This window comes from Parambassis ranga, unplaced genomic scaffold, assembly GCF_900634625.1.
Source record: "Parambassis ranga unplaced genomic scaffold, fParRan2.1 scaffold_21_arrow_ctg1, whole genome shotgun sequence".
NCBI lineage: Eukaryota > Metazoa > Chordata > Actinopteri > Ambassidae > Parambassis > Parambassis ranga.
In genome coordinates, this window is record NW_021144767.1 from 9,302,885 (window position 1) to 9,315,317 (window position 12,433).

At 41.1% G+C, this 12,433-nt stretch overlaps 1 protein-coding gene across 1 annotated transcript; it reads right to left on the reverse strand.

Moving 5' to 3' along the window:
• Positions 1-1,412: 1,412 nt before the first annotated feature.
• LOC114429928 (centrosomal protein of 55 kDa-like) lies at positions 1,413-4,399 on the reverse strand. The gene is made up of 10 exons (XM_028398530.1): positions 4,295-4,399; positions 4,003-4,207; positions 3,854-3,936; positions 3,616-3,760; positions 3,285-3,400; positions 2,779-2,975; positions 2,497-2,617; positions 2,027-2,098; positions 1,783-1,908; positions 1,413-1,616 (listed from the first exon to the last, which is right to left on the reverse strand). The coding sequence occupies exons 1-10, from the start codon at positions 4,397-4,399 to the stop codon at positions 1,413-1,415; spliced, it is 1,374 nt and encodes a 457-aa protein (XP_028254331.1).
• Between the last annotated feature and the right edge of the window lie 8,034 nt (positions 4,400-12,433).

The following is a 12,433-nucleotide window of genomic DNA, read 5'->3' on the forward strand; positions in this document are numbered from 1 at the left end:
GTGTGTGAGTATGAACCCCAGGAGACGTGTCTACAGAGAAATGGACCCACTAAAGGTCCCTGTGGGATTCCTCAGGTGAACTCTGACTCCTGAGGCCTCAAAGAAGTGTCTTTTGTCTTTTCACAGCTGGTACCTTTTCAAAGAACTGAACTCAGTCCTCTTTAAGTGGACCAACAGAAACAGGTCTCAGTTCTTTTTGTGTTCACACTGTGAGTTTATTGAAAGAGGACCAGCTTCTGGTCCAGTTCAAGGTAGTTGGGGCCTCAGTCCTCCTTCTGTTCACACCAGGTCCTCTAGAGCTCTCAGACCCCCAGTGCACTGAATTCTGGGTAGTTTAGGTTTGTTTTAAAGGGGCCTGGGTACAGTTGGAGTATTCACGTATGTGGAAAAAATGCTGAGTCATGGATCTGTTTGTTTAGAGGGCTGAAGGGGACCAAGTGTGAAAACACCCTCAGATTCAGATATAAGAGAAACCAGACTGGTCCAGTCCCACAGAGGCCGATCAGATTTTAAAGAAAGATGTGACCAACTGTGGCTGCACTGAAACACAAGGACACTTTGTGTAGATCAGCTCTGACTCAAAGTTCTGGATGGATGTTTTGGTGACATGATGTTGGTTTTACTGCTCAAAATACTGATCCTAGAATGTATCTAAAACTCATTTCTTGAATGCACACTTTGTTAAAACTGTCTGTCTTTAGTTGACTGCAGATAACAGAGGAGAGAAGGTGAAGGACACACTGAACAAAGGAGGAAGCAGCTGGAGCTGTGACAGTGTGTGAGTCCCTCTAGTGGACGCTGTGGAGTATTGTGTTGTCTTTGCTCCACAGGTTTTTGTACAGAGTTGAGCTGTTTCCTGTCACTGTGGGCTGCAGAGCACAGTAGTACACAGCAGAGTCAGTCACTGCAGCTCTCCTGCCTCACATTACTGTCCTTCAAATGCTAAGTAGCTTCAAACAGTGACAAACGTATTATGAATTTTCCTCTAACTTACGAACCTCATTGGCCTCGTAGCTCTGGGGGAGGTCAACCAATCTTCTAAAACAGTCTTGACTAAACACAGTGAAGAATTCCTCAGCATTTCTTCATCTTCTTCAAATATCAGTTTTAAGGCGGTCCGTTTCTTCCACGTGTCATTCTCAGTGCATCGGTAATAACAATCTGTCTATCAATGAACGTTGGTCCGTTTGGAAATTAAATACCGGTAGATCCTCTTGGACTCTTATTTTTAACACATTATAGTGCAATGAAAACAAACGAAAATAGCTTTTTAATAAATATATGAATTTTATTTTTAACATTTATCAATTAAGTTCAATAAAGTCACTCTGACAGCTACATATAGAAGAAATGTTTGTGATGGTGGCGGTGCTGATCTGCACTGAGGCGCCCGGTGAGAAAACGACATGCTTTCACTTATCATAACAGTCGTCAATGTGATCCAGAAGCTCCCTGTGACGGCTGGCGGGATACTGGGCCTGACAATATGGGCACTCCAAGAAAGTCGTCTCCAGGAGGTTGACGTATTTCCATGGCGATGTGGGGCCAGGGTCAGTAGTAAGGCGCTCAAAATTATTGTACGAGCTGGGCTCTGAAGAGCGAGCATTAGGCTGCATCTGAAATAGGAAAAAACAAATGCACTTGTAGAGCAACATAATATGCACATTCCAAGAGGACAGTGGAATACTCTACTACTCTACTGTTAGAAAGCAAAGAAAATGGCATGAGAGTCATGAGGGTTTGACTTCATATTGATGATACTATAGATCACATAACACTTACAGCAGACTCCAGATTAGAAATCTGATCTTGGGTCTTGTGAAGCTCCTTCAGCACTTTATGTAGCTGGTGCTGAATGCTCTGACGATCATTTTTTTCATTTGCAAAGTCCTTGGCAGAAATCTGGATCTTAAGAGGCAGAACCACAAGTATGAACAGGCGTACGTTTAAGAGAATGCTGCCATCTCCTCTTCTTCTATTTGACAGGTCTTTTTGTAGGTGTGTGCTATAATTAAGAGAGTGTTACCTGTTGTTCCAGGGCAGCGATTCTCCTCTCGTCTCCATTTCGGTTCAGAAGAGACTTCTGCAGCATATTTACCTGTTGAAGGCCAGATATTAGGGCAAATTTTGTATAGTGCCTACAATGCTGCTGTATATTAGAACATGGAACTAGATTGTATCTAAAATGCAGACATCCTCATTTTATTTAGTGAAGGATGATTTTGTTTGACATTTACAGTGCTGTATTTGTATTTTTATTCAGTCTGAGCAGACTTTGGTTTAATCTACAAACCACTCCTACCTCCACCCACCTGTGCAATATGTTCCTCTCATTCTTTAACTGTATCCATCTATCTGTATTGTGTCTTTGTAGGTACTTTTATTTACCCTATCTGCGCTGTTGCAACAATGCAATTTCCCCATTGTGGGACAAATAACGGGTTCTTAATCTTATTAACTTTAGTTAGTGGAGGTAAACAGTGAATTCATGCTCACCTGCAGCAGAAGTTCAGCAGACCTCTTCCTCTCTTCCTCCAGTCTGATGTCCATACTCTCCAGTTCTGCTGCATGCCTGGACACATTGTTTGTTTTTTTTTTGTTTTTTTTTTTTATTTTAGATACTGTATTAATCCCAGAGGGAGTGTTAATTCAAAGGTCAGTACAACATTAGTTTTTGGCATTAGTATTAATGAGAGGAGGTAAAATTGCCGATTGATGACATGTTAGCAGCTCAGCGTGAAACCTTATTGATCCGACGTCAACCAGAGCCAGCAGCTTTACCTGTTGCCAAGTCTCTCTGCCTGGAGCTGCATTTTGGCTTCCTCCAGCTCTTTGCTCTTCTCTTCATGCTTCCTCAGGAAGGATGACAACTCGCTGCACTTGTCCTCGTACTTCCTCTGTTGCACTAACAGCTCCACCTGGAGCCTGGTGACCTGCTCCTTCTGAGACTGCAGCTCAGCCTGAGCCTTCACGGTCTGCAGAGCGAAAAAAACACAATTTGCAGAATGATGTTTTCTTTGTTGTCAGCTCAGTTCTGAAAAAGACTTCTACAGGTCAGTTATAAAGATGACTGAATCCACAGAATATGAATGTTCAGTGCTCTAGCTGCAGCTGCTCTATTCTGATTCAGGGTCAAAAACTTTTAACAGAGGCAATGTCCCTAAATCTGTGAAGATGTAAACATTTTCTCACCAAAGCTGCAGAAGAGGCCAATATATGCATTCATGGATTCAAGGGCAACAGAACTTCACTTTCATAATTACATGAAATAATGCAGCATTTACCTGGTTCCTATGTGCACTGAGCTCCTGCTGGGTTCTAGTAACCTCAGCGTTTTGGCCCTCGAGGTCTCTCTGCACCCCTAAGCTGAGCTGAGGTTCCTTTTCTGGACCTGCAGTAGCTAAAAAAAGAAATGTTAGTAAGCAATTGACCAACATATATTATGCAGGAGCTTTACAGCACAACCAGTATGTAGGACTTACATGCCTAAATCTTTCTAACTATATTTCATAGCCTATTACATGGCCAACAAAATTAAGTACTTGTTAACTACACTTTCCTAGAAGCTTTCCATGTACTTTATTATTGTAGAAAATTATATGAGAGCAGTATCACCCTCTGAAGTGGCCCCTTGCTTGGGTTGTTGCCGCTTTGCTTGGGCCAACTGCTGTGCCAGCTCCGCTGCGTAGGCAAGGACGGACTGGATGTAGACCTCTCTCTGCTGGTCATACACCAGCCGCTGCAGGTTCTTCTCCAGAGCCTGGTGGTGAGACACACACGCCAATAAAGACAAACTGAGTCCAGGTTTTTTTCACTTATTTAAATAAACAATCAATCAAATTATTAGGCTTACATCTCTCAACTGCTCTTGCACTGATGCAGAGTCTCCAGGAGGTTCTTGTCCATTCTGAAAGGAGAAACAAAAATATTTAAAATCTGAATTGTGTTTGTGTCAACATTTGTTTCTGAGAAGACAAGTGCTGCCTCAGGGCGTCCAAACACTGGATGTGTGTACTGAGCATTTTCTGATGGATACACTTGAATATATATGTGATTTTTGTAACCTTATGTTAGTGCAGAGAGCTGTCATGTGTGCACATACCTCTCCTTTGGCTGACAGCTGCTGTCGCAGACTTTCCAGTTCCTGCTCTTGAACCAGCAACTGCTGATTGTCCCTCTCTCGCAGCGCCTCAAGGTTAAGACTGACCTGAAATAACCGACACCGCACATTAAAATTCAAACAAAAACAGCCCAGAAGCTGACATGCAAATGAACCCAGAGACAAAGACTTTACCTCCAGCAGTTCATCAAGCTTCTTCTTCAGGTGGCTCTTCCTGAGTTTAGAGGAAGAGCTGCTAGATTTGAAGCCCAACTTGCTGAAAAAGCCTTTAAAGGCCATGGCTGCTTCGATCTATATTGACAAAAAAATGAATCACGATTAATTGTGGCATTTAGCCGATAACCATTAGTTTGACCATTCATTGATGACAGATCATCAGTCAAGTTAACCCCTTCATTAGGTTAAAGTAGTGATCAGGCACCAAGCAGCCATGTTTGAAATATGTATTGATACCAGAGGCACAAACTGCTTCAAAATAATAATGAAGCAAACGTTTAAAGTAGCTTTGTCCTTCACATGTTCTTATCTTCAGGTCACAGAGCAGCATGTCAGCATTAACATTAAACAGGACAAATGAGTTCAGAAAAGTCACATCAGTGATTATTAAAGTTAAAAATGTGTCTGTGGAATGAACCCACACTAGAGCATGTTTTCACTCAGACTGTAGAACAGTGTGTGTGTTAGTGTGTGTGTGTGTGTGTGTGTGTTAGTGTGTGTGTGTTTGTGTGTGTGTTAGTGTGTGTGTGTTTGTGTGTGTGTGTTGTGTGTGTGTGTGTGTTAGTGTGTGTGTCAGTGTTTATTTGTGTGTGTGTTAGTGTGTGTGTGTGTGTGTGTGTTAGTGTGTGTGTGTGTGTGTCTGTGTGTGTGTGTTAGTGTGTGTGTCAGTGTGTGTGTGTGTGTGTGTGTCAGTGTGTGTGTGTGTGTGTGTGTGTGTGTGTGTTAGTGTGTGTGTGTGTGTGTCTGTGTGTGTGTGTTAGTGTGTGTGTCAGTGTGTGTGTGTGTGTGTGTCAGTGTGTGTGTGTGTGTGTGTGTGTGTTGTGGCCCAGAACTGACCCCACACACACACTTCCGGAAGTGTGTGTCATTTGAACCAATGAGACACGCAGCCTACCGAAGGAGGACATTTGATAGGCTACTTCACTTCTGGCATTGCCAGTTCGAGCCATGGGCCTATTTTCTTATTCCGCTTGGTACCAGCGGAGTGATATCAGCGTTAATGTCAACAGCGACAGGTAGGTTTGCTTTATTTGACTCTTTCTGTGATTTTACGTCTTTCTCTGGACTCTGCCTGCAGCTGAGCTGCACTCATATATCAGCTACTTCTCGCTACTAACTTCTGTTGTGAGGTACTTATCAGTAACTTTTACTACAAATTGGTAGCTTCTGCTGTCGGCTAAAACTCGCTAGCTCCACATGCTAGCTTCTTCCACTAGATACTACTGCATTGCCTGCAGCTGAAGTGCAGTTACATAGATTTATAGCTCCTATGTCAGCTACTTCTTCCTAATAACGTCTACTGTCTGGTATCTATCAATGCATTTTACTGTCGGCTACAAATCGCTAGCCTTTACTGTGGGCTAAAAGTCGCTAGCTACTTCCGTTAGCTACCTCCGCTAGCTACTGCTGCTCTGCCATATATGCACAGCAGAGCACATTAATCAGGAACAGTTCAATCAAAGCAGTCTGTATTCTGAGTCTATGAATGGCATTTATTGATGTATGTAATTTAGTTTGCTAGGGATGTTTTTCTGGTGCACATGCTGTGAACTCCTGACTTTGTATGAGCACAAATGTGAGTAAACAGTGTTTAACCTGCTGGCTCACTTAGTGCCACATCAGTGTTCTGACAGTGGGTACCAGTCCAGTGTTACAGATGGAGAAGCATCATTTGACTACCTTGTACCTATGGTGTGGATCTGATGTTTCTCTTTAATAATATTGTAGATTCATTCAGGTTGAATTAAATTGGTTTAATATCAATATAAACCTCTGTCTCAGAGAGGGCACAGCTGTTTTCATTGGTACTATGGTTACCTATGTAATGATATGAGCCATAATGATCCAAAGGAAGGAAAGGATTCAGCCTGCTGAAGAAGCAAAGGTGTACATTCAGTCTTCCAGTGACAAGTCATGCATACAAACATTTATTGACAGTAATAAAGGTATGGAGTTGTTATTTTAGTATGATTATATGGTCTATAATTAAGGGTTGGCTCAGGATTTCTATTAAAATGCCTCTATAGGAAGAGGAGTGTTTGCAGCCCAGACCATTGAACCAGGGGCTTTTGTACTGGAGTACAGGGGTGAACTCATATCAGTGGAAGAATGCCAGTCCAGACACTACTCAGAGAAAGAGAGTACATTTCTGTATGAATTTGAATGGCAGAATCACCACTGGTGGTAAGCACATCACATGTTGTGTAGAGATTCATGCAATTCTTATTAACTCATGAGTCAAATATTGTAAATAACTGATGGATGAGCAAATGAAGCAGTGTTGACATGTTTGAGACATGAGAAGAGATTTATCTGTGTAGTGTTATCCTACAGTTTAAGTTGACCTCTGTGTTATGTGCTATTTAATGTTTTTACATTGTAAGTGTGTACATTTGATGATTCAGTATTACACGATTTCAAAGGTTCACTTTATTTCTCTGGCTTTTAGTATTGATGCATCCAAAGAAGATGGATCCCTGGGAAGATTAGTGACAACCACAAATCACCAAACTGTGTAATAAAAAGATGATAGTAAAGGACAGGCCACATTTGTGCCTCTTTGCTGTTCAGGCCATAGAAATTGGAACTGAAACTGATTTCAGCTCTGGTGATTCCAAGTGGCCTTGGCGTGAAAAGGTGAGTGAGTTAGATTAAACATCTATCTGTGTGGTGTTTAAAGGGGTCAGCACACAGGTGATGCAGATTCTTTCTTTCATGGCTGTGGCTGTGTACTGTCTGGTATCTTTGTTTAGATGGGAAGGTGTTTGTGTTGCTTTTCCTGCTAAAGGTCTCAGACTCACACACTCTGTTTCTATTTTGGCCCTTATGGGGCCCTGGGTGCATCTCGAAGTGATTTTCACATCAGCATCACAACATCACACACTCCTTGTTTTCCATTTTTCTCCCGTATGGATGTAACTAGAAGTTATTTTACTTCAACTGAAAAACCTGACAGTGTCAAACTGTAAATTATAATAAGCATAATTCACCACTTCCCAGTCTGTTGTATGTCTAATGCTGTGTTTATACTGTAGTCCATTGCAATGTCTTTTATTTGCTCTGAGAAATCGCAGGCTCACACACTGCTTTTCTATTTTGGCCCATGTGGGGTCCTCCTGACCTCTTCATGATTTGGGATGCTCTCAACTTGTGGGGCCTCTCTCACGTCACACACAATTTTGATCTTTCTAGCTTTGTAGGGCCACTTTAACACCAAGAACTTGTACTTTTGATTTTCTTATGGAGGTCTTTTTTACGATAGTCCAAGTATTCTTACTCCTAAATGCATGGTAGTATCAAATCTCAGATTATGTTAAGCTCAACTCCCGAGTATCGCATCTAATATCTACAGGGTATTTAGTATGTGATCCATTGCATCTCTGATACTGTTAAGGGACTTGCTCATAACTCTTCTCATATGAAAAGTTGCTTCCACACGAGCCATAGACCATGCATTAATTAGCTGTTTGGAGAACAGTTGTCTTATCACTTACCTTTTTCTACGTTCATTTTTAAGGTTTATTCTTTTTTATTCATATTTAGGTTACAGTTTCCAAGTTTTCCCTTGTGGAGTACTCTGATAGTGAGGATACAGATGAAGGCTGTGGCACAGACCACCCTTTGACTTCACACTGTAATGAAGTTGTCTGTGTTTTGCAGAAAGATGCAGTGTCAGATGTTGCTAAATCTGTGTATGACTTAGATGAGAGTGTTGTGCTTGAAACTGATGATGATTCAATAAAGGATAGATTCAGTCTGCACTCAGACAATGAAGCTGTTCAAAGCTTAGAGGACAAAAAGTATTCTGGTATGTGTTAATGGCCATTTCTCACTTTTCCCAATGTAATATTTTTTCTTACATTAAGAATGAAATGATTACAAATGTCTTGTTTTGCAGATGGATGAAATGCCACGCTCCGATGCTCTCTGTGATTCAAGTGATGATGACGATGCTCACCCTTCCACATCAAAGTCTGAAATTGCTTCACAAAGGCCAAAGAGAAGTTGTTGGCACCCGGTAGGCCTTTTCTTTCCCCCTTCATTTTATAATTAAAGCGAACCAACAGAACACACATGCTTTTACAATCTTTCTCTTTGTTCTGTAGTTTGTAAAAAGCATAGGCCTGGTATTTTGTGAATGATACATGTTAGGCTCTATATTGACTTTACTGTACTGTTCAGATTTATTCCTTTTAGGGGGTTTTAAGAAATTCTGATATTGCAGCATATAACTGAAATGTAGATAGGTTGTCATACATGACAAGCTAAGTGGAGGCTCAGTTATTAACTTGAGTTTTCTTTTTTCAAAAGTCTCTTGTAGAATCAGACAATACAAGCGAAGGTAGTGAAGTATATTCCAAATTTCAGGGAGGAAAGCACTGACGGCAGCATGGAGTTGTCCATGGAAAATAAGAAAAGGACAAAGTTGATTCTACAAGTCGGATGAGAACAAAGTCTTTCAGTCAGCCCCAGTGTGAGTCTAGGCAGTACCGAAGATTTGAAACAGAACCTGATTCCACACAAAGATTTCCTATTGTTACAGCAGATGCTAATGAAGATGAAATGGTAGAAGAGCCATGTGTACGTTAATCCAGTTTTTAAAAACGAAGATGGTTCCAGAAGTTATAACAAGAAACATCACTGCTTCTACTGTGGACAACAGGTTCAAAAAATGTCAAGACATTTAATTCGTAAACACCATGAAAAGGTGGAAGTTGCCAAAGCTTTAAGTTTGCCAAAAAACTCAAAAGAAAGGCGACTCCAATTAGATTATATCCGAAATAAAGGCAACTTTGAGCATAACATTGAAGTTTTGGAATCCCACAGAGGAAAAATGATCCCATGGAAACAACCAAAGGAAAAGATGAAAGGACAAGAATTTACACATTGTGTGTACTGCTATGGATTGTTCACAAGAAGAGTGATGTGGCGACATTTTCAGGTCTGCAAATTCAAGCCTCAGGGTAAATCATCACAAGGTAAAACTAGAGTCCAGGCATTGTGTGCTTTTGCTGAACCTGCTCCACTTGGACTTGGTGAAGCATACTGGAAGTTCTTAAGTGACATGAGTCAAGACAATATTGCAGTTGCAATAAAGGAAGACCCATGCATTCTGGAGTATGGGTGCAGACTCTTTACCAAGAATGAGAGGGTAACTAGCCAACACCAGCAGATTCGACAAAAGTTGAGAGAACTTGGCAGACTGCTACTGGAAGCAAAAAAGGTTGCACCTGTGAAGACTGTCAAAGACCTCATAAAACCTGAACAGTACAGTCATGTTGTCTCTGCTGCACGATCCCTGGCTGGGTTCAATGATAAAACTGGCAAATTTCACCGTCCATCTCTTGCTTGCACAGTTGGACACAGCTTGCATTCTTTGGCCATGTTTATAAAGTCGGAAGGATTGAAGACAAAAGACAAACAAGCTGTCCAAGATGCTGATGAATTTGCACAGCTATACCAAGAAAGTTGGAAATTTGACATTGCAAGTCAAGCACTAACTCAACTTGACCAAACCAAGTGGAATTCTCCTCACCTCCTCCCATTCACCCAGGATGTCCAGAATCTCCATTTCTTTTTATCAGAGAAACAGCAGCAACACTTGAATACCCTCACCGAGGAGCCTTCACCCTCAAACTGGAAAGACCTTGAGAAAGTGACCCTAGCACAAGTTATCCTCTTCAATCGCCGGAGAGCGGGTGAGCTATCCAGAATGCCTTTGTCTGTGTACTTGTCCAAGGACATGTCAGAAACGCATGATGATGTGAACTTGGCCCTTACAGCAGAAGAACCTGACCAGTTGGCTGACTTTCTTGGGCATAACATCAAAGTCCACAGAAAACACTACCGGCTTCCAGAGGGCACCCTCCAACTAGCAAAAATAAGTAAAGTTCTTCTTGCAATGGAACAGCCTGTGTGTGTGTTAGTGTGTGTGTGGCAGTGTGTGTGTGTGTGCGTCTGTGTGTGTGTTGCTGTGTGTGTGGCTGGGAGAATACGAAGGAAAGAGTCTGGATGAAATTCACCTTGATGTAAATGGTATACCTACTGTACTATAGTTTGATATGTGAACTCTTGATTGATCTCTATCATTACCATTTTAGAGACTGCTGACATGGAGAGGTGTTCACAAGAGGACGCAGAAGATATGGGTGAGGTTTTTTAACTGGTTATGAATTATTCATTTGATCTAAATACTGGACTGCCTGTGGATTTTGCTTGGCCTACTGATTGCAAGAAGTCCTACTTATTACATGTTGCATCTTTTTTGAATAGAAAGGTCTGAGTAGTATTTGCATGGTTTTATAATGCAATCCTACCAGTTCATGCGGCCCTTATAGCCTGTGTTCACATTGAATTTTTATTTAGCACGCTACAGGAAGCCCTAATGGCAAAATGGAGAAAGTTACCATGGACTGCACATTGTGCTACAAAAACTTTGTCGACTGTTCTAGACACATTTAAGTGTAATATTTGGTTATGGCTTTAATAGAATATTTTATTCCTTTCTACATAGCAAGTCTAAATACTCATTCCTGTGGCACTCCAAATGTATTTGTAATGACTGTTTTATGCACCCAGATGCCAGTGAGGACCATGAGTTGGAAGCTGAGGACAACATGACATCGCTGCAAGAAGGTACTGATTATTGTTTTTCAATCATCTTTAAAAGACACACATGCCATATATTAAAAGAAATCTTTGATTATTGTGAATTGCTTGCTATCACATATGCTGCTTCAGTAAACCTTTGCTGCATGCAGGCCCAGTGTTCCACATGCACAGGGGTCAGAAGATGAGAGCACGGTGCCTTCCCTGCTAGAATGTGCCTCAGTCAGAGGAAGAGAGGTGAGCTTAGAGCAGTGATGAAACTACCCACTATTTATTATAATTAATTATATTAAGAGTTCCTTAAACGGAGAGGAGCAACCTTCTCCAAACTATGACTGACAGGGACCTATTAAAACGCTGCGGATACTCGATACTCGAGGAATTTTGACTTTCTGTAGTTATTTTTTATTTTATTACATCAGTGATATGTTTACACAGAAAACATGTACCATTGACTCATGCTTAATTCAGATGGCTCAGGGACATTAAAAACTGTCTCTGCCCCTTGGGACAGCTGTTTAAGGGGTGGTCCACCTCCTGAAAGTAATCCATCCAGGGAAGTTCTTGATGTTTTCTTCTTCTCTTGTGTCCAACTATAGGTAAAGGATGTGTAGTCAAGAAAAGCTGGACACCAAAGGAAAGTGCTGCAGTTGAAAGGCATTTGAAAACATGTATCGTGAGGAACCAGGTTCCAGGTAAGACAGACTGTGAAAACTGTATTGCTGCTGAACCTGAAGCCCTGGGAAGCCGTGACTGAAAGCAGTGAAATACTTCATCAAAAATCGCATAACTTCCATGACAAGAAAAGAACAAGGCTTCACTGGCCACTGGTCCTTTGTTCCTCTTGTGTTTGTCAGTATGTGCTTGTTGTTGTTACAGTGTTCAAATGTCCTACAGTGTAAACACAGTCTGTGATGGCATGTCTATTTTTTGTAATGTAAAATCTTATTTGTGTTTTTCAAATACATGCCCACTGAGGACAAACTATGTTGTGAAGTTAATTGTTATTTAAGTGTTTTGTATAAGTATTGTTTGGTCCAGACTTGGATGAATGCTTATTAATTGGTGCTTGTTAGAATAGAATAGAGTTTGCCATTTGTATGGTACATTACAGTACAGATACGTTGGAATTGTTGTGTATTTCTGAGTCAAGCTTACCAAAAATATTAAGAAAAAGGATAAAAAAGGCATACTATAAAGATCAAATGCACTTAAATACCCAAAATATTTACTTATGAAGACACATAGTACTGTATGCCATGTTATATATGGAGAGAGTGCCTAATATAGACAGTATCAGACATCATCATTAGCAGAATGGGTCCTGGGTCAACGCACTGAGGCCTCTGCTAGGCTTTTTTCCACTGTCATTGAGCTCTGAGATGTTGGGAACTTAGGCCGATCAGTCTACTCATTTTGCAATTGATGGTGAATGGCTGCCGAGGTGGAGCATGTTTCATAAAGTCCAGTTTACAACAAAGCTTAATT

Bases quoted from the DNA above. Each gene is read 5' to 3' on its own strand.
- LOC114429928 (XM_028398530.1), bottom strand. From the start codon at position 4,399: ATGGCCTTTAAAGGCTTTTTCAGCAAGTTGGGCTTCAAATCTAGCAGC. The intron at 3,937-4,002 runs GTGTTTGGACGC...AACACAATTCAG, and splicing joins ATGCTCAGTACACACATCCA to ATTTTAAATATTTTTGTTTC. The intron at 2,618-2,778 runs AAGCTGCTGGCT...TAATACAGTATC, and splicing joins GAGAGACTTGGCAACAGGTA to TAAAATAAAAAAAAAAAACA.